General features: G+C 45.7%; 3 protein-coding genes across 3 annotated transcripts; 2 read left to right on the top strand and 1 right to left on the bottom strand.

Moving 5' to 3' along the window:
• Positions 1-718: 718 nt before the first annotated feature.
• On the top strand, positions 719-10,819 carry LOC137359108 (U1 small nuclear ribonucleoprotein A-like; the record flags this gene model as incomplete). The annotated part of the gene is made up of 5 exons (XM_068025189.1): positions 719-891; positions 1,473-1,640; positions 2,582-2,755; positions 9,321-9,409; positions 10,087-10,819. Coding segments are annotated over 5 exons (764 nt in total), but the record flags the coding sequence as incomplete, so codon positions are not given.
• A 2,110-nt stretch (positions 10,820-12,929) lies between these two features.
• On the top strand, positions 12,930-15,823 carry LOC137359110 (melanoma-derived growth regulatory protein-like). The gene is made up of 4 exons (XM_068025192.1): positions 12,930-13,699; positions 14,556-14,689; positions 14,856-14,966; positions 15,668-15,823. The coding sequence occupies exons 1-4, from the start codon at positions 13,564-13,566 to the stop codon at positions 15,686-15,688; spliced, it is 402 nt and encodes a 133-aa protein (XP_067881293.1). The 5' UTR covers positions 12,930-13,563; the 3' UTR covers positions 15,689-15,823.
• A 24-nt stretch (positions 15,824-15,847) lies between these two features.
• On the bottom strand, positions 15,848-26,263 carry LOC137359109 (CLOCK-interacting pacemaker-like). Its single transcript, XM_068025191.1, has 4 exons — positions 25,911-26,263; positions 24,346-24,554; positions 20,683-20,849; positions 15,848-19,563 (listed from the first exon to the last, which is right to left on the bottom strand). The coding sequence occupies exons 2-4, from the start codon at positions 24,539-24,541 to the stop codon at positions 18,598-18,600; spliced, it is 1,329 nt and encodes a 442-aa protein (XP_067881292.1). The 5' UTR covers positions 24,542-24,554; positions 25,911-26,263; the 3' UTR covers positions 15,848-18,597.
• Between the last annotated feature and the right edge of the window lie 237 nt (positions 26,264-26,500).

The following is a 26,500-nucleotide window of genomic DNA, read 5'->3' as shown; positions in this document are numbered from 1 at the left end:
AAGTTTCTCCTGAATTCCTCATTGGATTTATTGGTAACTACCTTATAATTATTTTTAAGGCAGAGGTAGCTAGATTCTTGATAAGCAAGGGGGTGGGAATGTGGAGTAATCAGTTCAGCCATGAACTTATTGAATGGCGGAGCAGGCTCGAAGGGCCAAGTGGCCTACTCCTGCTCCTAATTCGTATGGTCGTATGGACCAGATAAACTTTTTGTGATGTTGATTGAGGGATAAATATTGGTCAGGACACCAGGGAAAACTCTTTGCTCTTCACAATGGTGCCGTAGGCCTCAGTTTAACATCTCATCCAAAAGATGGCACCTCCGACAGTGCAGCACTCCCTCACTACAGCACTGGAGTGTCCGGCTTAATTTTTATGCTCAAACCCTTAAATGGGACTTGGACCCAGAACCTTGTTGTTTTGAGCCATGGCTGACACTAGTTCGGGCATAATTCTTATTTTTTTTAGAAAAAAATTTGCACCTTCTCCAGTGTGTTTTATATTCTTGTAATAAAGACACCAGAACCATACATGGCATGGCACAATATGAGTAATGATATTTAACATCAACCAGATTTACCAGACATTAATGAATTTAAATTGTGGTTTTCACTAGTGAATGAAAACTGACCGGAGATATTAAAGTCTGGCTGTACTTGCAGCTATAGGCTGAGTTGAAGCAGAAACCGATTTGATGTGTGTTTCTCTCCTTTTTAGAATTGAAGAAATCGCTCTATGCCATCTTTTCCCAATTTGGCCAGATTCTGGACATCCTCGTCTCCAGGAACCTGAAGATGCGAGGACAGGCCTTTGTGATCTTCAAAGAAGTGAGCAGTGCTACTAATGCTCTGAGATCGATGCAGGGCTTTCCCTTCTATGACAAGCCAATGGTGAGTTCCACCGAGAGGTTAAATCTATCCTGGTGCCTATTCTACAGCTTGGTGCTGGCTCCTGCGCATTTACGCTGATCTAAACATTCCACTGATGCAGTCAGGCTGTGACTGATGAGTGCATAGAATTTACAATTCTGCCCAATAGGCTGCACGAGAGTCTAACCCCATCAACATATCCTTCTATTCTTTCTCCCTCGTTCTTATCTAGCTTTCCCTTAAATACATCTATGCCATTGGCCTCAACTGTTCCGTGTGGTAGCAGGTTGTTATTGGAGCAGAGAAAGTCAAGGGGAGATTTGATAGCAATTTCAGCTCTGATCGGTCTGACGTCCTCATGCCAGCTGTCAGAGTGAAACTGACTGACTCAGTCCAGCCACTGCTGCTTTACATTTCCTCACCGGCATAAATTGTAATCTGTTTGTAGAGGATTTTCTTGGCTGCAGAGCAACTTAAAATGTCTGTGCGTGAGTGGAGGCCCATAGAGTTTGGTCTACTAGATCGCTCTCTCATGGGATAACCCTCGTGCAAATGGCCTGTGGTGTTCCAGTGGTTTAACGTATCTTTCCCCTTGTCAACAGCGGATTCAGTATGCAAAGACTGATTCTGATATTATTGCCAAGATGAAGGGCACCTATGTGGAACGTGACCGAAAGAAGGAAAAGAGGAAGGTAAAGGCTCCTGAACCTTCTGGCAACAAGAAGGCTTCGGCAGCCCCCACAGCCAACTCTGTACCCCCTCCTGTCTCGGTAAGTCTGATCGTCTCTGATCTGGTTATGGAGATACCCGTGACTGGATGTGAATGAGCAACTGAAGTAACCTCTTTCCTCATTCAGAAAAGGGGTATGGCACATGTATTGGATGAAGTCTTAATCTGAGGTGGCAACTCTTGTCCGAAGCATAACCCCAAAGGGATATTGGCTGGGGGTGGGTTATTTGAAGTCCAGACGAATTCTGTCCAGCTGTCTTCCCCGCCCTTCCCCCACACTACTGTCCCGTGATCCTCAATGAGGGTATTGATTACTGCTGCACTCAATTGGCTAACTCTGAATGAGGCCTTCCTAGTCAGCTTGACATGTACTGCCCTTTCTGGCTCACCAATCACTATTTCTTTCCAAATGAATTTGTAGTGTTATTCGCTTGATTTAAAGGCAACATTTGATGTAATAGAAATTGGTTTTAAAGAACATTCCCTACTGGATTTTTGACGTTCATGTCTTTCTATTACAAGAACTCCCTGTATTTAGTAGTGCCAGTTAAATGGGTCTGCCCTGCCGGTGAATATTCTCCAGTTCAGTTGCTGGTTTCTCTGTCTCTACAGGACAAGCTAGGCCAAAAGCAATCAAAACATTAGTTTGGCATGTTTACACTTGGCCCTGCCATCCTTTTTTTTACTTTTGTGTTTCTCCGCATCCCTTTATACCACCGTTGATGGCTGTGTCTTCAGTCACCTAGGTCCCCTGCTCCTTGAGCCCTGTAAAACCCATCTTTGACCTCGCTTTTGGTCTTGCTCTTTTCTCCTGACGTATCTTGGATGTTGACACAGTTGGGGGGATGCCATGGTAACAGATTCTTCTGTTTGCATCTAGTTGTTCAGGTATAAAATGATTATTGACTCTTGGCTATTGTGTAGATATTGGTGACTTGTTCTGTGAGCTAGTGTCTGTTTATTCACTGCTGTTTGTTCTAGGGGATGCCCATGATGAACCAGGGCCCACGGATGATGCCAATGCCAGGACAGCCTCACTACATGCCACCACCTGGGATGATGCCGCCCCCTGGGATGGCACCTGGCCAGATGCCACCAGGTTCCATTCCTCCTGGTCAGATGATGCCTGGGCAGATGCCACCCCCTGCTCAGACGGTAAGTGTTCGGTCAGTGTGGGAGGTGATACGGTGATGGAACTGTTGCTGTACCCGCCCTCTGGGAATTGTAGTCACCCGTGTGCAAACTTGGTAGTTTCCTTAAAGAAAAGTCCTCAGTACAGTGGGGTGCTCCTTGCTGTCTGGTGAGTGCTCACAAGAAATCTCTTCTATCGGTGAGAGTGTTTTAAGTTAAATGCTTGCGTTTGCAGCTCGGCTTAATTCCTGTTCCTGACATCACCCAGCATTCCAGCACATGGTAGGTGCTCAGTGTCTGCTGGATCGCTGAGCAGCTTTCAGAGCAGAGCAATTAGTCTAGAATATGAGTCACTCATTGGGGATGTTTGTTGAGGGGATTGTTGGGGGGGGGGGGGGGGTTGCACATGATCTATGCCAGTGTGGAAGGGTAGAGTGCCTTGTTTCTCATCGTTATACAGTACAGAAACAGGCCCTTCGGCCCATCGTGTCTGTGCCAGCTGTCAAGCACCTATCTATTCTAATCCCATTTTCCAGCACTTGGCCTGCAGCCTTCTATGCTATGGTGTTTCAAGTGCTCATCTAAATGCTTCTTAAATATTGAGGATTCCTGCCTCTACCACCCCTTCAGGCAGTGCGTTCCAGATTCCAACTACCCTCTGGGTGAAAAGATTTTTCCTCAAATCCCTCTAAATCTCCTGCCCCTTATCTTAATCTATGCCCCCTGGTTATTGTCCCCTCCACTAAAGGAGAAAGTTTCTTCCTATCTATCCTATCAATGCCCCTCATAATTTTGTATACCTCAATCAGGTCCCCCCTCAGCCTTCTCTGCTCTAAAGAAAACAACCCTAACCTAGCCAGTCTCCTCATAGCTGAAATGCTCCAGCCCAGGCAATATCCTGGTGAATCTCCTCTGCACCCTCTCCAGTGCAATCACATCCTTCCTATAGTGCGGTGACCAGAACTGTACACAGTACTCCAGCTGTGGCCTAACTAGCTGTATTTATACAACTCCATCATAACCTCCCTGCTCTTATATTCTATGCCTTGGCTAATAAAGGCAAGTATCCCATATGCCTTCCTAACCACCTGATCTAACTGTGCTGTTGCCTTCAGTGATCTATGCACAAGTGCACCAAGGTCCCCCTTTACTTCATAGGGTCCTACCATCCATTGTATATTCCCTTGCCTTGTTAGTCTTCCCAAAATGCATCACCTCTCAGGATTAAATTCCATTGCCACTGCTCTGCCCATCTTACCAGCCCATCTATATCATCCTGCAATCGAAGGCTTTCCTCCTCACTATTTAGGACAACACCAATTTTTGTGTCATTTGCGAACTTACTGATCATACCTCCTATATTCACTTCTAAATCATTAATGTACACTACAAACAGCAAGGGTCCTGGCACTGATCCCTGCAGTACACCACTGGTCATAGGCTTCCACTTGTATAAACAACCCTTGACCATTACCCTCTGCCTCCTGCCCTAAGCCAATTTTGGTTCCAATTTGCCAAATTGCCCTGCATCCCTTGGGCTCTTATCTTCACCAATCTCCCAAGCGGGACCTAATTAAAGCCTTACTGAAGTAGACTACATCAACAGCTTTACCCGCATCTACACATCTAGTCACCTCCTTGAAAAATACAAAGAACAGTACAGCACAGGAACGGGCCATTCAGCCCTCCAACCCTGTGCCAATCTTGATGCCTGCCTAAACTAAAACCTTCTGCACTTCCAGGGTCTGTATCCCTCTATTCCCATCCTATTCATGTATTTGTCAAGATGCCTCTTAAATGTCTCTATGGTACCTGTTTCCACCACCTCCCCCGGCAACAAGTTCCAGGCACTCACCACCCTCTGTGTAAAGAACTTGCCTCGCACATCCCCTCTAAACTTTGTCCCTCGCACCTTAAACCTATGTCCCCTAGTAACTGACTCTTCCACCCTGGGAAAAAGCTCTGACTATCCACTCTATCCATGCCGCTCATAACTTTGTAAACCTCTATCATGTCGCCCCTCCACCTCCATCGTTCCAGTGAAAACAATCCGAGTTTATCCAACCTCTCCTCATAGCTAATGCCCTCCAGACCAGGCAACATCCTGGTAAACCTCTTCTGTACCCTCTCCAAAGCCTCCACGTCCTTCTGGTAGTGTGGCGACCAGAATTGCACACAATATTCTAAGTGTGGCCTAACTAAAGTTCTGTACAGCTGCAGCATGACTTGCCAATTTTTATACTCTATGCCCCGACCGATGAAGGCAAGCATGCCATATGCCTTCTTGACTACCTTATCCACCTGCGTTGCCACTTTCAGTGACCCGTGGACCTGTATGCCCAGATCTCTCTGCCTGTCAATACTCCTAAGGGTTCTGCCATTTACTGTATACCTCCCACCTGCATTAGACCTTCCAAAATGCATTACCTCACCTTTGTCCGGATTAAACTCCATCTGCCATTTCTCCGCCCAAGTCTCCAACCGACCTATATCCTGCTGTATCCTCTGACAATCCTCATCACTGTCCGCAACTCCACCAACCTTTGTGTTGTCCGCAAACTTACTAATCAGACCAGCTACATTTTCCTCCAAATCATTTATATATACTACAGAGCAAAGGTACCAGCACTGATCCCTGCGGAACACCACTAGTCACAGCTCTCCATTCAGAAAAGCACCCTTCCACTGCTACCCTCTGTCTTCTGTGACCGAGCCAGTTCTGTACCCATCTTGCCAGCTCCCCTCTGATCCCATGTGACTTCACCTTTTTGTACCAGTCTGCCATGAGGGACCTTGTCAAAGGCTTTACTGAAGTCCATATAGATAACATCCACTGCCCTTCCTTCATCAATCATCTTCATCACTTCCTCAAAAAACTCAATCAAATTAGTGAGACACGACCTCCCCTTCACAGAACCATGCTGCCTCTTGCTAATAAGTCCGTTTGTTTCCAAATGGGGGTAAATCCTGTCCCGAAGAATCCTCTCTAATTATTTCCCTACCACTGACGTAAGGCTCACCGGCCTATAATTTCCTGGATTATCCTTGCCACCCTTCTTAAACAAAGGCACAACATTGGCTATTCTCCAGTCCTCTGGGACCTCACCTGTAACCAATGAGGATACAAAGATTTCTGTCAAGGCCCCAGCAATTTCTTCCCTTGCCTCCCTCAGTATTCTGGGGTAGATCCCATCAGGCCCTGGGGACTTATCTACCTTAATGCTTTGCAAGACACTCAACACCACCTCCTTTTTGATAATGAGATGACTGAGACTATCTGCACTCCCTTCCCTCGGCTCATCATCCACCAAGTCCTTCTCCTTGGTGAATACTGATGCAAAGTACTCATTTAGTACGTCACCCATTTCCTCTGGCTCCACACATAGATTCCCTTCTCTGTCCTTGAGTGGGCCAACCCTTTCCCTGGTTACCCTCTTCCTCTTTATATACGTATAAAAAGCCTTGGGATTTTCCTTAATCCTGTTTGCCAATGACTTTTCATGACCCCTTTTAGCCCTCCTGACTCCTTGCTTAAGTTCCTTCCTACTGTCTTTATATTCCTCAAGGGATTCGTCTGTTCCTAGCCTTCCAACCCTTATGAATGCTTCCTTTTTCTTTTTGACGAGGCTCACAATATCCCGTGTTATCCAAGCTTCCCGAAACTTGCCAAACTTATCCTCCTTCCTCACAGGAACATGCTGGTCCTGGATTCTAATCAACTGATGTTTGAAAGACACGCACATGTCAGATGTTGATTTACCCTCAAAAAGCTGCCCCCAATCTAAATTCTTCAGTTCCTGCCTAATATTGTTATAATTAGCCTTCCCCCAATTTAGCACCTTCACCCGAGGACTACTCTTATCCTTATCCACAAGTACCTTAAAACTTATGGAATTATGGTCACTGTTCCCGAAATGCTCCCCTACTGAATCTTCAACCACCTGGCCGGGCTCATTCCCCAATACCAGGTCCAGTACAGCCCCATCCCTCGTTGGACTATCTACATACTGTTTCAAGAAGCCCTCCTGGATGCTCCTTACAAATTCTGCCCCATCCAAGCCCCGAGCACTAAGTGAGTCCCAGTCAATATAGGGGAAGTTAAAATCACCCACCACTACAACCCTGTTACCTTTACATCTTTCCAAAATCTGTCTACATATCTGCTCCTCTACCTCCTGCTGGCTGTTGGGAGGCCTGTAGTAAACCCCCAACATCGTGACTGCACCTTTCCTATTCCTGAGCTCCACCCATATTGCCTCGCTGCATGACCCCTCCGAGGTGTCCTCCCGCAGTACAGCTGTGATATTCTCCTTAACCAGTAATGCAACTTCCCCACCCCTTTTACATCCCCCTCTATCCCGTCTGAAGCTTCTAAATCCTGGTACTTTTAGCTGCCAATCCTGTTCTTCACTCAACCAAGTCTCTGTAATAGCAACAACATCATAGTTCCAAGTACTAATCCAAGCTCTAAGTTCATCTGCCTTACTTGTTCTACTTCTCTCATTGAAACAAATGCACTTCAGACCACCAGTCCCGCTGTGCTCCGCAACATCGCCCTGCCTGCTCTTCCTCTTAGTCTTACTGGGCTTATTTACTAGTTCCCCCTCATTTATTTCACTTGCTGTCCTACTGCTCTGGTTCCCACCCTCTTGCCACACTAGTTTAAACCCTCCCGAGTGACGCTAGCAAACCTCGCAGCCAGGATATTTGTGCCCCTCCAGTTTAGATGCAACCCACCCTTCTTGTACAGGTCCCATCTGTCCCTGAAGAGATCCCAATGGTCCAGATATCTGAAACCCTCCCTTCTACATCAGCTGTTCAGCCATGTGTTTAGCTGTGTGTTCAATCAAGTTAGTTAGACGTGAGCTCCCCCTGACAAAGCCGTGCTGACTATCCATGATTAATCCCTGCCTCTCTAAGTGGAGATTAATCCTGTCCCTCAGAATTTTTTTCCAATAGTTTCCCTACCACTGACAGACTTGCTGGCCTGTAATTACCTGTTTTATCCCTGCTACCCTACTTGAATAATGGTACCACATTCGTTGGCATCTCTCTGGCCATAGGATTTGAAAATTTGTGTCTGAGCCCCTGCTATCTCCCCCCTTGCCTCACTTAACGGCCTGGGATACATCTCATCTGGGCCTGGGGATTTATCCACTTTTTTATGCCTGCTAAAACAGCTAATACTCCCTCCCTTTCAATTCTAATCTGTTCAACTATATCACAATCCCCCTCCCTGATCTCGATACCTACAGCATCCTTCTCCATAGTGAACACAGATGAGAAGTTATCATTTAAAACCTCACCTATATCCTATGGCTCCACACACACATTGCCACTTTGGTCCCTAATGGACCCTACTCTTTCTCTGGTTATCCTCTTGCCCTTGATATACTTAAAACGCCTTACGATTTTCCTTTACCTTGCCCGCCAGTATTTTTTCATGTCCCCTCTTCGCTCTCCTGATTACTTTTTTAAGTACCCCCCTACACTTTCTATACTCCTCTAGTGCCTCTGCTGTTTTCAGCGCTTTGAATTTGCCATAAGCCTCCTTGTTTTTCCTTCTCCAATCCTCTATCACTTGACATCCAGGATTCCCTAGACTTGTTGGTCCTACCCTTCACTTTTAAGGGAACATGTTAGCGCTGAACACTCCATTCCTTTTTGAATGACTCCCACTAGTCTGACATAGATATTCCTACAGATAGCTGCTCCCAGTCCACTTTGGCCAGATCCTGTTTTATCATATTGAAATCGACCTTCTGCCAATTCAGTACTTTTATTTCTGGTCCCTCTTTGTCCTTTTCCATAACTACCTTTTAAATCTTACAGAATTATGGTCAGTATCCCCGAAATGCTCCCCCACTGACACTTCTATTACTTGTCCGACTTCATTCCCTAAGATTAGGTCCAGTACTGCCCCTTCTCTTTTAGGACTTTCTACATGCTAGGTCAAAAAGCTCTCCTCTATGCATTTTAGGAATTCCACCCCCTTTAAGCCTTTTGCACGATGACAATCCCAGTTGATATTGGAGAAGTTGAAATCCCCTACTATTATTACCCTATTATTTTTACACCTCTCTGAGATTTTACTACGTATCTGCTCCTCTATCGCTCCCTGACTGTAGTAGAGTCCCAGCCAAGTGTTTGCTCCTTTTTGTTCTTAAGTTCTACCCATATGGCCTCATTTGAGGAACCTTCTAAGATATCATCCCTTCTTACTGCAGTAATTGACTCCTTGATCAACAGTGCAATGCCACCTCTTTTACACTCTCCCCTGTCACACATGAAGATTCTATACCCTGGAATATTGAGCTGCCAGCCCTGCCCTTCCCGCGACTATGCCTCTGTGATAGCAATAATATCATATTCCCATGTATTAATCAACGGCCTCCATTCATCTGCCTTATTAGTAAGACTCCTTGCGTTAAAATAGATGCAATCCAGCCTTGCATTGTTAGCTTGTGCCTTAACAGGTCGATATTTGAGGGGCTGCTTGTATTGAGTGCGAGAAGGGGGCTGTCTGGGGGTGGGGCTTGTTGCCATGGTTTTATGCTGCAATGTTAACTGCCATCCTTCTGGTTTCCAGGTGCCTGAGAATCCACCCAATCACATCCTCTTCTTAACTAATCTGCCTGAGGAGACAAATGAGCTGATGTTGTCCATGCTTTTTAATCAGTGAGTATGGAGAGGGAAAGTGTGAAAGCAGAAACTTCAACTGAGACCTTGAAGGGAGTGGGGGTGCTGAGTAAATATTGGTCGAGATTCTGCTGGGTGATTTTGGGGTTAAATGTTCCAGACCCTGCCTCTGTTTGCCTGGGCTGTGTGGTTTGGATGGGGTGTATTCTCTATTGGGGCCCTAGTTCCCTGAGTGATGTTACTTGGGGTGAGGGCAGGATGCAGAGTCCTCCCACTCCAACTGGCTGTCCAGCTTGTCCAGAGAGGTGATGTGCCCTTTCATGGTGTGTATTCCATTCTAACCAGGTCACTAACTTTCAGCTGTCTGGCTGCTAGGGACAGTGTAGGCACTGTTCAGAAACTCGGCTGGCGTGGCCAGAGGTGGAATGAGATAAAACAGTCAAAAGCCTGAGATCAAAGCTGGGGTGGGGGGTTGAGAAGGCAGGGTGGTGCCGGGCTGGCAGGGGAGAGTAGGATGAAGGACCCAGGAAACGTGAACATTGCCCTTTTATACAGGCTTCTAGTGGTGTTGAGCCCTTTGTGACTCGCTCTAATTATGGGACAGTAAAGAACCAGTTGTGTGCAGCTCTGCTAACTGGGTTGAGCTCTGCGTATGTGCGTGCACGCGCATGTCGCTCTCTCGCGCACTCACCTGATCAGTCTCTCTTTTTCCTCAGGTTCCCTGGATTTAAGGAAGTCCGTCTGGTACCAGGTCGCCATGACATTGCCTTTGTGGAATTTGACAATGAGGTTCAAGCCGGAGCAGCACGTGACGCGCTCCAAGGCTTTAAGATCACACAGTCGAATGCTATGAAAATCTCCTTTGCAAAGAAATAAGGGGTCGGGAGTATTGAACTGGTCAATTCCGGCTTTGTTTTCAAAAGCTGTTATTTTTGAATTGTGCAGTAACTGGTCTGTATTAGATTTAAAAGTTCTGATGCTTCAGGTAAGTGTCGGGTCAGGAGACTCCTCAGCTTTCCCCTGCCCTTCGGAGGATCGTTCACACCCAGGTAACCTTCACAGGCGCTCCAGCGACATGCTGGCCCTGTGTGATCAAGGCAAGCTTCTTGCTTTGCAGTCTGAGGGCTGTTCAGATTGTGTTGTGGATGTTGTATCCTCCCTTTGCCCCAGTCTACCCTGGGTCCCTCAAATCTAAATAATTCACTCCCCTCTTTCGAATGATATTAGGAACCGATTATGGCCTTGTCCTGACTGGATTTTAACTCTCCAGTGATATTTTAAATTTGGTATCCCCAATTTGGCTGTTTTGAGTGAATGTGTCTGGCTGAGGCAACAGTTTGGATTAATCGCACTGTAAGAAAGCTGTTCACCCAGAGTCTCAGTGACATTGCACCTGGAGCTTTCAAACTTACTGAACTAACAAGAAGAATAAAGAAACTTTTTTTATAACCACCTTGTGAGTGTGTTTATTTATCACCTGAGCTCTAGTACTTTACAAGGTTATGGAGCTTGGCCTTCAAAACACAGGACCTGCTAATGAGATGTTTCTAATGCATAGAAACAGGCCATTCGGCCCAACTTGCCCATGCTGGTGTTTATACTCCTTCATGAGCCTCCTCCCAGCCCTCTCCATCTTGCCCCATCAACATCTCCTATTCTTCCTAGTGTTTATCTGACTTTCCCTTAAAGACATCTGTTATTTGCCTCCGCTCCTCCATAGAGTTCCATATTCAAACTGCTGTCCTAGGTAAAGATTCTCCTGAATTCTCTGTTGGATTTATTAGTGACTTATGGTCCTGAGTGTTGGACTCCCCCTCTTTTTTTTTTTTCCCCCCCTCCCCACCCACAATAAGATTAGACAGAAAGCTTCCACTATCAAACCCAATCATAAGACATTTCTAAGATCATCTTAGTTTTTCTAGAGACAAGGAGCTGACACACATGGGGGCTGTACAGTTCCAGATGGGAATGAACTGATCCCTTTTACCTCCTGTGCATTATACAAGAACAAGAGCTGATGCTGACTTGGTGGTATAAACCTATTGGAACTGATCAATGGGGGGGTGGAAATGGAAATTTGCACTGCCTGCAAATTCTTGCTGAACAGTGGTATCTTGTAATGGGGCTGAGGAGGGGCTGGCATGATGTCCCAATAAGTAAGGGAGGGCAGGAAAGAGTGAGTGGACTGTGCACACTGAAAGCTGCTGGAGTTCTGAAGTGCGGCACCAGCCCTTCACACCTCCATTTATTGAGCATGGTTTAATCAACCTGTTTCTTACAGTGTAAGATGCTCACTCCTGCCGCAGCCACTGTGAGCAGTCCTTGGAACGGTGTGTTCAGCACAACAGGGACAGAAAGTTTCCAGATTTAGATCAGCTGGTAAAAGGCACCAAGGAGTGTGGTCACAGCTGTACCTGAAAGACTTGCATCAAATAGGCTTCTGTTGCCTTTTTCTAACCCAGTTCCAAAATAAATTCTGATCCTTAGTGAGGGTTTGGAGTGTTATCCTGTGCAAGATGAGGTCTTGTTTGTGTTGACTCAGGCAATGCAAGATGGCAGGGTCCAGTTTCTTGGCTGTATTGAGTGGGTCCCACACTGCTGGTGCATGTCTCTACTGAGACTGAAGTCAACACAGGTGTGTTTAGTACATATGTTCCCTGCTTTGTTTGACGTGGTTCTGGAGAGTTAATGCTAGTAGCTGGTGCTGACTGGGAATTCGCTGAAAGGGTGGGTGGTAGAGGTACTGGAGTCATACTTTCACCTGAGAGCTGGGTTCATAAACAACATTACCTGATTTAAGGGTCCTACCTGCAATGGTGGATAGTCTCCATCTGTTCTGCAGCAGCTTTGACCAACAGCAGAAAACTGGCAATTTAACCAGTCATGGGAAAGCTGGTGTGGGAAATAGATATCTGTTACACTGGCGTAGTAGGGAGAGCGGGACAGTGCAGGGAGTGCTTTTGTCTATCAAAACTACTGTACCTGCCCTAGAAGACTTTGATGGAGCAGTGTAGAAAGAGCTTTACTCTGCATCTAACCTGTTTTTTTTTTTCCCCTTTATATTCTGAGGGGAGGGAATTTCTCCCATTGGCAGAAATCATGAAGGAACAGCTTTAATAATCAGTTTGCACCATTTCTCTGGGCTTTCAATAAGTCTTCCAGTGAGGGGACCATGAGAACTGGTGCTGAAATTAGTGATACCAACACAGAGTTCAGGAGATGACAGTCCTGATCCTAGTGTGGGCACATGGCACCAATCCAGGAGTGACCTCTATCTAACACCTTTTTAAATTTTCTTTCAAAGAGGCCAGATCTCACAAATCGCTAATGTCTGAAGGGAAGTGAAGCAGGACAGTAGGGGCACTCATGTTAGGGCATTGTAGAGGGAGCTTTACTGTGTATCTAACCCCGTTTTCTTTTTTCTCTTTGTAGAGGGTACTTTATATTTAACCCCAAGCTGTATCTGCCCTTCGAGTGTTTGATGGGGACAGTGTCGAGGGAGCTTTACTCTGTATGTAACGCTGTTTTTCCCTTTTGTTAACTTTAAGATAGTTTGTACAAAAGTTCAGACCATCTTATGCTTAGTCTTCATCCTGATTGAGCTGGGAGCTGGTAGCTCTCTTTGCTGTTTGCAACTCTGTGAAGTCAGTCACGCAGTTTGTTCTTGCTGAGGTACTACTCAGTGAGGTATTTGCTCTGGGAATGTTTAGCACTGAACTTAAGTTTTGAACCATTCCCAGTGCTAGTAAATCTAACAAGTAGTGTGAAAGGGACTGATGTGCTTAAGGATGTCAGGTGTGAGGGGTATTGCCAGTGTGGTTCATTCTAATACTTCCTAAAGAAGATAAAACCTTTCTTTAAAAAATAAATAAATAAACCACTCAATATTCCAAACAAGCTTTTCAAATCAAACATCAGAATTAGAGAAATATTTTTATACCATGTTGAGAAGGTATAAACACAGCCGTGCTTAGAGTTTATAAAAGGGCGATTGTTCTTGTGATTTGTGCTTCGGGCCAGTTCCTGTCGGGAAGGACATTCCGCAAAGTTTTTCTGGCTTGCTACACCAATTCATTAAGCTGAGCAAACATTAAGCCGGGGCTCCTGGGAGGCCACAGACTCAGTATTTTACCCAAAGCTGTCTCTGCTCTCCCTTTCGCTGAGGGTTTAGAATTTCTGGTGGATGCAACAAAATGCAGATTGGGATGTCTCTGACAGCATCGGCCTTTTGTGTGATTGTTTTCTGCGCTGGTGGTGTCCTATCCACTAGGGGCGAAGTGATGCATAAACTGGCAGACAGAAAGCTGTGCGCCGATGAAGAATGCAGCCGTGAGTAATTCTCAATGCAGCTAAGCTAAACGGTATCTGCTGAACTGTGGGAGTCAGCTTAAATGAAACCTTGGGAGGTAGCAGCATTATCGAATAAAAATCTTGTTAAGCCAAGAAATAAACAAATTGCAACAACTGGAAATATATTTTTCATTCCATGTTGCAGGAGGCCATTCGGCCCACTGTGCCTGTATTGTCTTTGAAAAATCTAGCCAATTAGCCCCACTCTCTGACCTTGTGAAATTTTCCTTTTCAAGTATTCATTTTCCTTTTGAAAGTTGCTGTTGAATCTGCTCGTCAGGCAGTGCATTCCAGATCATAACAAACTTGCTGTGTAAAAAGGTCTCATCTACCACCCTCCCCCCAGCTCTTTTGCCAATTCTCTTAAATCGGAGTCCTCTATTTTTCAACGTTCTTGCCAATGGGAACAGTTTCTCCTTGTAGTATGAAAACTCGTCATAATTTTGATGGTGAATAAGGTGAGACTCTTTCCAGTGGTTGGAGAATGAACAGAATTACAAAAAAAAAGCAGCTGATTTCACTTTGACAATCCTTGTTTGTTTGTGTTGATGCGGGCAGCTTTCACTCGGGGTCGTTGCTGGACATGTCAGTTCATCACTGGCTCCTGTTTCTCTGCTGAAGGTGCAATTTCGTGCCTGGCTTCACTGTTCTTGTCGTGTGGACCTAGACACGTAATGTTGGCAGATTTAAAAGAATGGTCACAGCTAAGACCCAGCTGATCCTCTTCCAGCATCCAAACACGTGCATTGGATAAAGATCAGGACTTCTTCCCCTCAAAAGGCTGATAAATAATACCTGGGCTACACTCTATTAAAACATTGTGTTTTCTTTGTAGATCCAATTTCAATGGGCCGAGCACTGGCAGATTACACTGGTCCTGACTGCAGGTTCATCAACATCCGTCAAGGACAGATCGTTTACGTGTATGGAAAACTGAAAGGGAAGGGATGCAATTTCTGGCAAGGCACTGTGAGTTTGTTTAGGTGTTCAGTGCTGGGACAGATTGCTGCCCCTCATTAACTTTTGGCTCTGGGACTGACTTTGGCACCTATTGCCAGTGTCTGTCTGGTGTCTGCGCGAGACTGACCAGAGCCTGAGAGATGGGCCGGTGAAACTGACCCGTGTCTCTGTTTAGGTTCAAGGTGATTATTTCGGGGAACAGTCAGCAGTTCTTGGATTTTTCCCAAAATCAATTGTGAGGGAGAGCCAACATCTGGCAACAGAACTTGTGGAAATGCCAACAGTGGTAAGTGCACTTGACTTCTTTACACTGTTTTATCTTTATCTATTGTGTCAGCTGGCACAGCAGAGCACTCAAGATTATGTAATGCTGTTTACATAACAAAGGTGGCTTCTTCTCTCAACACCCCCTCCTGCCAGCAGTAGTTGGGAATAAGAACAGAAAATGCTGGAAACACTCAAGTCATTTAGCACCAGAGAGAACAGACAAGTTAGTGTTTGTCTGATGGGCATCTCTCCTGTGTTTCCAGTATACTCCACTCTTACTTCACTATTGCCACACCCAGTGTGGGATTAGGCTATAGCATCCATGAGAACTCCAGACTTGCCTCATGTCTAGGCTGATCTGTGCTAGGGCAGCAGTAAGTGGAAAACAACTGGCCTTTAGAGAAGAAAATAAAGGCAGGAGGGGAAAATCAACCAGGATTCCAGCTCCTGATCACTGGCCAGGGACCCCTGCTCGTAAGGATGTGCGCGCATTGGGTTTGATTGTGATAATGCCTACATTTGAATTGTCTGCTGCCTCTCCAGGGCTCGGCTCGTACATGAAGGATGATCAATTAGGTGAGACATCGGAGGCTGACTGATGCTGACGTAAACTGCAGTGGGAGTCAATTGTCAATGGGGGTAGTCGGGGGAGGGGGAAGAATTAGTGGTCAAAAAGATGTTTATTACAAACTGTTTGACAATGCCCACCTGTGTTTGTAGGACTGGGATTTCTACTGTTAAAGAGGAGGATCAGAGAAGAATCGTGTTCCCGACAGCAGAAAATCAGCCTACATCATGGAGAATCTTTGCATAGAATTAGTAACGCATAGTAAATTGTATTGACTTTAACTAATACCCAAATAAATAGTAATAGAACCGCTGGGCTGCTTACGTCTTTAATATTTCTCTAGTTTACACTCCATGACTGACAGGCAGAGGCATTTATAGAACACGTCAATGGGTCTCAAAGCACTTCAAATTGCTGGGAGTTTACTGACTAGTCCCACTGGAGAGGGAGTAGGAGGTACGGTCTCTCCCACATTTGCTCTTACACGCAGCAGGAATTCCGAGGGAAGTATCACTCCATGATTCCAGCAGGTGTTTTTGCTGTTGTGCTCCATCTGCAGCTTGATACTGAGAAACAGAGCCAGCTTCCTGTCAGTGAACCCATCCTAGTGCAGAGTCTTACCCTCTTAAAAGAAAATGCTGCACTTAAATAAACTACTGCAGATGTTCCAAATAGTCTCTCTACCTTGGGGTATTTTATTGTAAACTATTGCCGCAAAGGACAATGGTGGCCTCTCCCCTCCAGACAGAGATAGTTGCAGTCAGATTGCAGCTATTTTAGGGCACTGCGGTGATATCTAACTTCATTGTAGTACTTGCCTTCAGTCACAGGATGGCACTTGTGAGTTGTTCGCAGGAACTAGGATTTTTGGTCAAACTGTTTAGATGCCATTTAGGAACGAGGCAGTAAGAACATGGTATCTGTCTGCTTCCTTCAAGGACTCATCCTAAAATACCCAAGCCTAGAGAGCTTAAGCATAGATTGGCAAAGCAAAGGGTTAGGGTACTGCTGGAGTTTAATCAGCTATACCTATACAGCACAGAGTACAAGAATAGTTCCTGCAGTTCATCGCCACCCTATTGCTTAGGTCACTGGCCTGTAAGGTTATCTCCTCTCCTTGTGCATCATTCTGCAGCTGGCAAAGGTTCCTATTGTGACGAAGCAGCTTTGCCCATTCCTCACCCACCAGCATTTCAGTCACGGCTTCCTTTGGCTGCCTGCAATACCGATCACAATCCAAGGGGATGGGAGTGAGGGACAAAATGAATCTGTGTACCTCCAAGCACACAGCTCAACAAGAGCCTAGGGAGAGGGGAGAAATAGGGCAATGGCCTAATGCGAAGATTGCTGTGGAAAGTTCCCTTGCCTTGCCTCTCAGATCATACCACCATAATCTACAATATATTAAAATCGGCAAGCAAATCCCATCAACTTTTTCCACTATAAATTCCAATGCAGCTTAACAAATTAACATCTCCAAAATGTCCACTCAAACTTTATTTGCAGAAACTGTACAAAAATTGGTAACAGTTAACACACTCAGACCCATTCTCTCTCCCCCACCCCCCCAATGCACAGAACCTCACCTCCTTTCCCAGTAACCTGAACAATTTGTTTCTACAGATCAGGAACAAAGCTACCCCAAACATTAAATTTATATTTTAAAAAAACTAAACCAGACCCAGGAGACCCCTTGCACAAAGTCAGACTGAGAATGAGGGAGGCTTCCCAATTCTGGGACTGGTGACTGTGCCAATACATACACGAAATTATTTTTTTAATAATGTCTGACTTTTCCTGCAAATGCAAGACTCAGTCAGTGACAAAGGGAAAGTCTCTGTCCAGATTAATCAAAAGGCTTGCATTTATAACAGCATTTCATTGCATCTATCAGGACCTTCTCAAAAGGGCTTCATGTACAGTAAATTATTTATGTAGAAGAAAATGGCAACCATTTTCACACAGCAAGATCCCATAATGAAATAAATCAACAAGTTGATCTGAACTTTAGCAGTGCTGATCAACTGCTGTGGGATCTTTAACATCCGCCTGGTCAGGCAATACCTCAGCTCTATAGGTCACAATCAAGGAGTCCTTCCCTTGATGCCTGTGCTGCACTATTTACAGTTCCCACAGCCTAATTAGGGCCTGAACCTCAAGTCTAAATCACACCTTGAACACGACCATGTACTGAGAAACTCAACGGCTCACAAACTAAGTCCCGCCCACTTGTCACTCCTGCTCTTGCTACAGGTCATGTCAATGCTTAAACTAAAAATTCCCATCCTGATGTTGAACCTTGCTCCTGGTCAGAAACATGTCTATTTAATTACTGTGAAATCAGTGACTTATGTTGATAATCATTACAACCATCTCATGCACTTCAAAGTTCCACAAAGTGCAGCGAGATGAATCAGCAGCCAACCTGGGTTTTTGTCTGGTGATGTTGATCAAAGGAAGGAAGGTTGACCACATGACTGGGAGAACTCCCCTGCTCTTCCAACAGTACACTGCTATCCTTAACATTCACCTGAGGGGACAGGCCGGGCCTCGGTTTAAATGTCTCGCCCAAAGGACAGCACTCATGACATTGTGGTTCTCCCCTGAAAGTTGGATCTTCTGACTGCTGAGCCATGCTAATGCGCCACGAGGGAGGGGTCAAGCTGTGTTCTTGTGCACCAGTTAACACCAGGTCTGCTGCTCTGAACCAAAACCAGCACAAGTAGCATTACGAGTAACTGAGATCTCATCCCAGCAGAACTACCATGGGAACCGGTCAAACAAAAAGCGATGACAGTTCTTCAGCCAACTCGGAACTTACAGCAAATAAATACATTTCTGTGGAGACTCAACCGCCTCTGCTAAAATAGCAAAGAGAGTAAAAACCTGTAAAAAGGAGAATTTTTTTTTTTAAAATCTGGAGTCTGGGAGAACCCCAGACGCACCCAGTATCCGTGGTCACTTTTGTAGGAGACAGTTACAGGCAAAAGTAGTAGACCGTACAGTCCCTCGAGCCTGCTCCATCATTCAATAAGTTCAATTCCATTTTCCTGCCTGATCCCCACACAGCAAGGTCCCCTGTTCAAGGCAGTGGCGCACACTCGGAAGTGGCTTCAAGCGTCTGCTTTGTGGCCGAGGTGGTGGTGGTGGAGAGGCTGCTGTCTGTCGGCATGTAACCCCCGGAGCATTTCATGGCCTCCTGCAGTCTCAGCAGGGCCCGCGAGTCACTGCTCCGCACGGCGCTGCAGAAGAGCCGGACATGCTCCTTCAGCTCATCAATTTGCTGCTGGGCGCTGCCGTTCTGTCGGATCAGGTCCTTGGTTTTCAGCGTGATCTCCAGCAGCCCTGACCGGCTCAGGATCTCCACTGTGTTGCGGAAACGCCGCTGCTTGGCAGCACTGGGGACTGCCCGCCTGGAGACTCTGGTAACTGGTCTTGTGTCGCCACCGGGTGACTGGGCGCTCGGAGCTCGGGAAAATACGGAGGGGGAGGGGGAGGAAGAAGAGCAGGAGGAGGACGACGACCAGGAGTACAAAGACTCCGAGGATTCAGACTGAGAACCAAGATTTGGAGAGAGTACCGGCGATGGGGAGACCGAAAGGTCAAACTGACTTAAGTTTGTTACTCCAAACCAGGATGGCTGCTGAGCACTCTCAGCTTGCCGACAGTTGCCCACTGGTGCTACATGCGAGGTTTGGTCTTTTCTGGAAGTTTGCTGCAAGGGAATTCCCGCCTCGTCCAGGCACAACCGTGTGCTCTTGCTGTGATCTGCTGTCCTGTCATCCTGAGCCACACGGTACCCCATCTGAACTTGGCTGCCACTGTCGTCCCGACTTTTGTCTGGGTGAGGGGCTATCCTTGGGTAGGAGTTTAATATCGGAAGGTAGGTGGCCTTTGCCTCAGTCTTCTGGGATTTCAAAGAAGTTGCCAAAGGCTGTCGGATGAAGACCACTCGGGTCTGGCCTGCTGGTGCACCAAGCGAGTGTCGACTCCCCCAGGTCTGTAGCTGAGCGCGAACAAGCTGGCTCCTTGTTGGAACGGACAAAGGCTGTTCAAAACACCAATAGGAAAAGCAGAATTAAAATCTAATGGCTTAACGGGATCGCCGCTGCTTGCGACTGTACAACTGGCCCCTGCGCATCCACTCCATGCAAGTCACCCATCTATTCAATGCGAGTGTGCAACAAGACAGAATTTAACATGAATATTGAATCAGTGCATCTAATCAACATTTGCATGGCAACTGCCAGTGAGCACCCAGTGCAAGCAGTGAACACACACAGAATAACAATAGCTCGGCCAGGATTCCCAGCACTATCGGTAGTAGAGGGTTTTCTCTGGTTTAGTCCAATACAAAGTCAGAATCCTGGCTCTGGATTACAAAACTGGAACTAGGCAGAGTAGGTCTTGGCCATTTGATCTTTCACTGGCAAGTGTCTTTCTCTTGACAAAACAAATATTCTCTTTGAAATGAATGTCAATATTGCTTGAACATGCTGAGATGGTTACAACTTACCGAGGTGTTAAACCTTTCACATAACCTGAGTGTATTACTATTTTCACTCCCAGTGCTTTGAACAGAAAGTGGAGCTGCCCTTTAGTGAATGGGAACTATTGTCCACAACACTCATTTGCCAGCGTGCAAGCAGAGGATCCACACCATCTACCCACTCCAACTGTTTCTCATTCGCAAGGCCTTTCCTGCTCCTGTCCTGAAGGCAATCACTCCCACTGGGGTACAGTTCCATAGGGCCACATTTTCATGTGAATCTAGACAGCAAGCTTTGGCAAACTATTCTCAATGGGGTGGCATCACAGCCTCCTCACTAGATCAAAGCACAGATGAGAGATCTCCAGTAAGAGGGCCACTGTAATGATCAGGAACACTGGCTGATCCATCCCTCCCACTACTAGCCTTGGGCACTGAGGCCAACTCAGGCTCTCCAGAGAACAAGAGCAGTCCACATGTCATTTATTAAAACCATTTGCTCTCGAAGTGACCTCTGCACTCACCTCTAAGAGTGTATGTTAGGTGAAGCTGCAGAGTCTACCCATGTACGCCCCTTTTAGACCATGACTGCATGATGTGTCCCTACATTTTTCCTGGCCCGACCCACATCTTAAGAGGGTTTACTACAGAGGACTGTGGAGTAGGGAGGGTCTGTACCTCTTTCAGAAGGACATTCTTCACAATGTAGACAGGAGTCAAGTTGGAGAGTGAGCTTTGTGCAGCAGTGGTCTTCTCCACATGATTGAAAACTGCTGGCCTCTTGCGTGAGGACTGATCCTCTGAGTCAGTCTGTTCCAGCGCACTCAGATATTCCGATCCCGAGTCTGAGAACAAGGCAGAGAAAAAGTGGCACAGCTAACAAAATGATGCAGAGACAATACAAACTAAGTAAGGATCAAATAGCTCCAAAAATCATCATGGAAACTAATCTTTGCCTGCTGACCATGGAACCATACAGCCCATCATACCTGTGCCGACTCTTTCAAGGGGCAAAACAAAGTCCTACTTTCCCCACAGTCCTGCAATTCTTCCCATTCAAGTATTGATCCAACTCCCTCTTGAAAGTTACTATGGCATCTACTTCCACCACCCCTTCAGGCAGTGCACTCCAGATCACAACTTGCTGTGTAAAAGAATTTCTCCTCATCTCACCCTGATACTTTTGCCAATTATTTTAAGTCTGCGTCCTCTAGTTATGACCCTCCTACCAGTGGGAAGTTTCTATCAAAGCCCTTCATAATTTGGAATACCTCTATTAAATCTCCCCTTACCGTCTCTGGTCTAAAGAGAATAATTCAAGCCTCTCTAGTCTCGCCATGTAACAAGTCCCTGTGCCCTGCTAGCATTCTAATAAATCTCCTCCTGACCCTCTTCAAGGCCTCGACATCGTTCCTAAAGCATAGCTTCCAGAATTCAGCCAACAAACCAAAGAAAAAAAAATTCACTGGCCACTCATTTAGCTGCCGCCTGTGGGATCTTGCTGTGTACAAAATGGCTGTCATGTTTTCCTACACAGCAGGGACTGCATTCGAAAGTAATTCTTTGTAGGCAATGTGCTTTGGAATGTTTCTCAGACAAAGTGTTACATAAATGTAGGTTTACTAGGGGGTGCCACAGTCTCAGGATATGGGGTCAGCCATTTTAGACTGAGGAGGATAGAAATTTCTTCAAGGGTTTGGAATTTTCTACTCCAGAGGGCGGTGGATGCTCAATTGTTGAGTAATTCAAGAATGAGATCGATAGGATCGTTGGACTCTAAGGGAATCAATGGATATGGGGATTGGGCAGGAAAGTGAAGTTAATGTCAAAGATCAGTCATGAGTTTATTGAATGGTGGAGCAGGCTTGAAGGGGGGACCATATGGTCTACTCCTGCTCCAATTCTCTATGTTCTTATGAATACAATACTGCAACTGGAGGTCTAACCAGTATTTATTTATTTTTTTTAAGTTTAGCATAACTACTTTGCTTTTGTACTCTATTGCCTCTATGTAATAAAACCAAGGATCCCATAAGCTTTTTTAAAAACAGCCTTATCAACTTGACCAGCCACCTTCAAAGATTTGTGCTTCTGAACCCCCAGGTCTCTACTCCTACACCCCCTTTAAAATGCTGCCATTTAGTACTGTATACCACAGCATGCTTGCCTTCAGTATGAAAATGACCATTAACTACTACTCCCTGCCTCTTATCCAAAGTTGTATCCACCTCCCGACAGCCCCTTTAAATCCATGGTCTTTGCTAACAAGTCATTACATTAAATGCCTTTTAAATCTAATTATGTGACAGACGACAGCACAAGATAGAAGCACATCCATGACCTGCCCTGCAGGAGCAGATGCAAGAACAGCTCTGATCCTAATATAACCATGGCCTCGAACACAATAGAAAACCACAGGGGATGGGAGGAATCTGAAGTCATGGAAACAGCATTTCTCTGCAATGGGTTATGCAGCTGTAAGAATTATACACCGACCGTCATGTCTGCAACCTAGAGTGGAGAGTTGTCCGAGGGGGGGGCGCTGAGGGTTGGAGTTAATTCTGCTTTCAGAACAGGTGAGGGACAGATGTGCTAGATTTTTTTAAAAAAAGGGATAATAGCAAAATCCTGCAGGTATTGGAAAACAGAAAATAATGGAAACCCTCAGTGTGTCAGCCAACATCTGTGGAAAGAACGGACAAGTTTGCTTTTCAGGTGTGGAACAGTTTTGAAACGGAGTCCACAGCTGAAACATTAACCTGTCTATACTCTCCACAAAGGCTGGCTGTGCCAGAGTGCACTTCCAGCATTTTCTGCTGTTGGTTATCTCAAAGAAATGTAGAAAATTCTGAAAGGACTTGACAGGGTAGATGCCAAGGGGCTGTTTCCTCCTGTCTAGAACTAGCGGCTGTTGTCTCAGGATAAAGGATTGACCATTTAGGACTGAGGAGAAATTTCTTCACTCAGGTGGTGTGAGTATTTGGAATTCCCTGCCCCAGAGGACATCGGTATATTCAAGAGATCTTTTTTGTGGTATATATCAACGATTTGGACGTAAATGTGGGCATGATCAGATTGTTTGCAGACGACACAAAGATTGGCCGTGTGGTAGATAGCGAGGATACTGATGGTCTGGTCAGATAGGCAGAAAAGTGGCAAATGGAATTCAACCCGGAGAAGTGTGAGGTGATGCATTCGGGAGGTCAAACAAGGCAAAGGAATACACGATTAATGGGAAAATACTGGGAGGTGTAGAAGTGAGGGACTTCGGCGTGAGTGTCCACAGATCCCTGAAGGTAGCAGGACAGGGCAATAAGGTGCTTAAGAAGTCATATGGAATCCTTTCCTTTATTAGCCAAGGTATAGAATGCAAGTGCAGGGAGGTTATGCTGGAACTGTATAACTCATTAGTTGGGCCACAACTTGAGTACTGTGTGCAGTTCTGGTCACCTCATTACAGAAAGGATGTAATTGCACTAGAGAGGGTACAGAGGAGATTTACAAGGATGTTGCCGGGACTGGAAAAATGCAGCTATGAGGAAAGACTGGATAGGCTGGGGTTGTTCTCCTTGGAACAGTGAAGGCTGAGGGGAGATCTGATTGAAATGTACAAGATTATGAGGGGCCTGGATAAAGTGCAGGTGAAGGGTCTATTCACCTTAGTAGAGAGGTCAGTGACTAGGAGGCATAGATTTAAAGTGATTGGTAGAAAAATTAGAGGGGAGATGAGGAAAACTTTTTTTCAACCAGAGGGTGGTGGGGGTCTGGAACTCACTACCTTAAAGGGTAGTTGAGGCAGAAACCCTCAACTCATTCAAAAGGAGTCTGGATATGCACCTCTAGTGTGTAATCTGCAGGGCCATGGACCAAATGCTGGAAGGTGGGATCGTTTTTCAGCCGACGCAGACACGATGGGCCAAGTGGCCTTTCTGTGCTGTAAACTTTCCATGATTCTCTGATCAAATAGATTTTTGGACACTAAGGGAATCAAGGGATAGGGTGGGAAAGTGTAGTTGAGGTAGAAGATCTGCCATGATCTTATTGAACAGGCTCTGATGTCATGTGGTGTATTCCTAATGTTATACTGGTAAAGGTTTGTCCCCCATTCTAGTGAACATACAGGCTACAGGCTGCTTGTTGCAATCCCAACAGTTGCAACTGAGTGCTGTCACTCAACATCTACTGTCCGACCTCAAATGGGTAAACTGGTAAATATGGCACCCAGTCTCCTTCAGGATCCTAATCCAATGGTTAAACAAGGTTATTGCAAAATTCTACAGAAAGAAAGGGGCTATAATGAGCTTTCCAAATCTTTGCTGAATCCCCTGTGCTTCCCATTACCTGAAAATCCAGAATCTTTCTCCGACTCTCCAAGCAACACCCGTTGGTTCTTCCCAACACTTCCCATAGGATTTCTTTTCTCGGCTTGTCCATACCGACCATCTGGCAAATTCTCCAATTTGACCGACACCCTGCTCATCCCCTCCTTCAGACCTTTGCTGGAGCCTTTGGCCATGGGCAATTTATCCAGAGACATGTTTCACTGAAGGCTGAAGTATTCAGAATGAAAAGGATTATTATTCATTGCATTTGGAATTGGAATGCAAACTACAGCATTTCTAATACATCGAGGCAACGCAATTTAAATCTGCTCATTCGGTCCCTCCATGTATCCTTAGACGGACCTGGCATTGTTCTTTTCTTCCCCCTTTCCATCTTTTTCGATAAGGATATAAAGGCACTGGAGAAGAGGCAATGAGGTTTACAAGGGCAATGCCAGAACTGAGAGGTTATAGTCATCAGAAAAGGCTGGGCCTCTAGAAAAGAGAAGGCCGAGAGGTGACCTAATAAAACTTACAAACAGGTTTGTTATGATAGGTGTAGAGACAATGTTTCCAATTGTGGGGGAGTCCAAAACTAAGGGTCATAAATATAAAAGATATTCACTAATGAGTCCAACAGGGAATTCAAGAGAAATTTCTTTACCGGAGAACTGTTACACTGTTCACTGCCTGAAGGGGTGGTACAGGCAGAAATCCTCACAGCATTTAAGAAGTATTTCGATGAGCATTTGAAACGCCATAGCATACAAGGCTACGGGCCAAGTCTGGGAAAATGGGATTAGAATGGATGGGTACTTGATGGTCGACACGTTGGGCCGAAGGGCCTGTTTCTGTGCTGTATAACTCTATGACTCTCTCTACCTATGACAATTTGGAACATCTCACCACATGGAATAGTTGAGGCAAGTAGCTTGAAGCATTTAAGGGAAAACTAGATACGTACAGGAGGGAGAAAGGAACAGAAGGTTATGCTGATAGGGTTAGATGATGGAAGACGGGAGGAAGCTTGCGTGAAGCTTAAACACCGGCATGAACCAGTTGGGCCAAATGGCCTCTTTCTGTGTTGTACATTCTATGTAATTATTTGGTCTCCTCGAGCGAGCATGCAGATTAGCGATTTATTCACCGTCCCTGCCCAGCACTGGTCTACTAGAAAGTGACAAGAGCTCTCCAAAGTGACTGGACGAGGGCCAGCTTTCCACAAACAGCACAACTGGCCAGATGCAGAATGCAATCTACGGTGAGCATGCTCAAGCAAACCAGTTGGGATTTTATTTTGAAAAAAAAAATAAAGACACTCAAATGGGAAAGATCATAAATTAACTGCATAATTTTTCACCGGGCATCCGAGTTTCTGTTTCTTCTTGAAATTATAACCGGTAAAGAAGCCTGCATAACACAGGCGAAGCAACATTTAGGCAGTCACCAGCCTCTGCATAGAAGCAGCCATTGTGGTTTAATCTGCAATCCACTCAGAGAGCACAGAGAGACTGAATGAAATGTAAAATCTAAATTTAATTTAAAGGGAATCAGAACAAAGTGATTTTTAAAAATGCAACCTACAGACAATTTAAATAACAGGCCCCCTGCTATAGCAGTTTCTTCTGCTCAAGGCCCTGCAGGGGGTACATGCTGGTATTTTTAACCACTCGGTCCCTGCTTTCTCTCAGTAATGGATCAGGGACAAATACAATCCTGGTCTTGAATATTGGTTTCCAATTCTGCATAGAGTTCCTCCTCTTCCCCCATCCAGACCTGCCGAAGCAGCACAAACTGAACTATGTCCTCCCCGATAAACAGTTCATTAAATTTTTTCTTTAAATAAACTAATCCCATATCGAGTACAGATGCAACATCACCAACAGCCCCCTCCCCAGAACACTTGGCAATTCAGTCCATGTTTACTGGAAACTGCCCACTTACTTAACTCAATTCCTTATCTCCCACTCCACCCCACATTAACCACGCCAGACCCCCAGCCTTTGCCCACTCCCCCCCACATTAAACCCACCAGCATTAATCCCCCCCAGCTTTTGCTCCCTCCGTTAACCACTCCAAGCCTTGCCCCCCTCCATTAACGTCACCCACCCCCCCCCCCCACCCCCAGCAACCCACCCCAGCCTTGGCTGCACCCCACCCATTAACCCCCGAGC

The sequence above is a fragment of the Heterodontus francisci genome, unplaced genomic scaffold (assembly GCF_036365525.1).
Source record: "Heterodontus francisci isolate sHetFra1 unplaced genomic scaffold, sHetFra1.hap1 HAP1_SCAFFOLD_2178, whole genome shotgun sequence".
Lineage (NCBI taxonomy): Eukaryota > Metazoa > Chordata > Chondrichthyes > Heterodontiformes > Heterodontidae > Heterodontus > Heterodontus francisci.
Note: the sequence above shows the minus strand (reverse complement) of the source record. Positions and strands in the feature narration are given on the sequence as shown.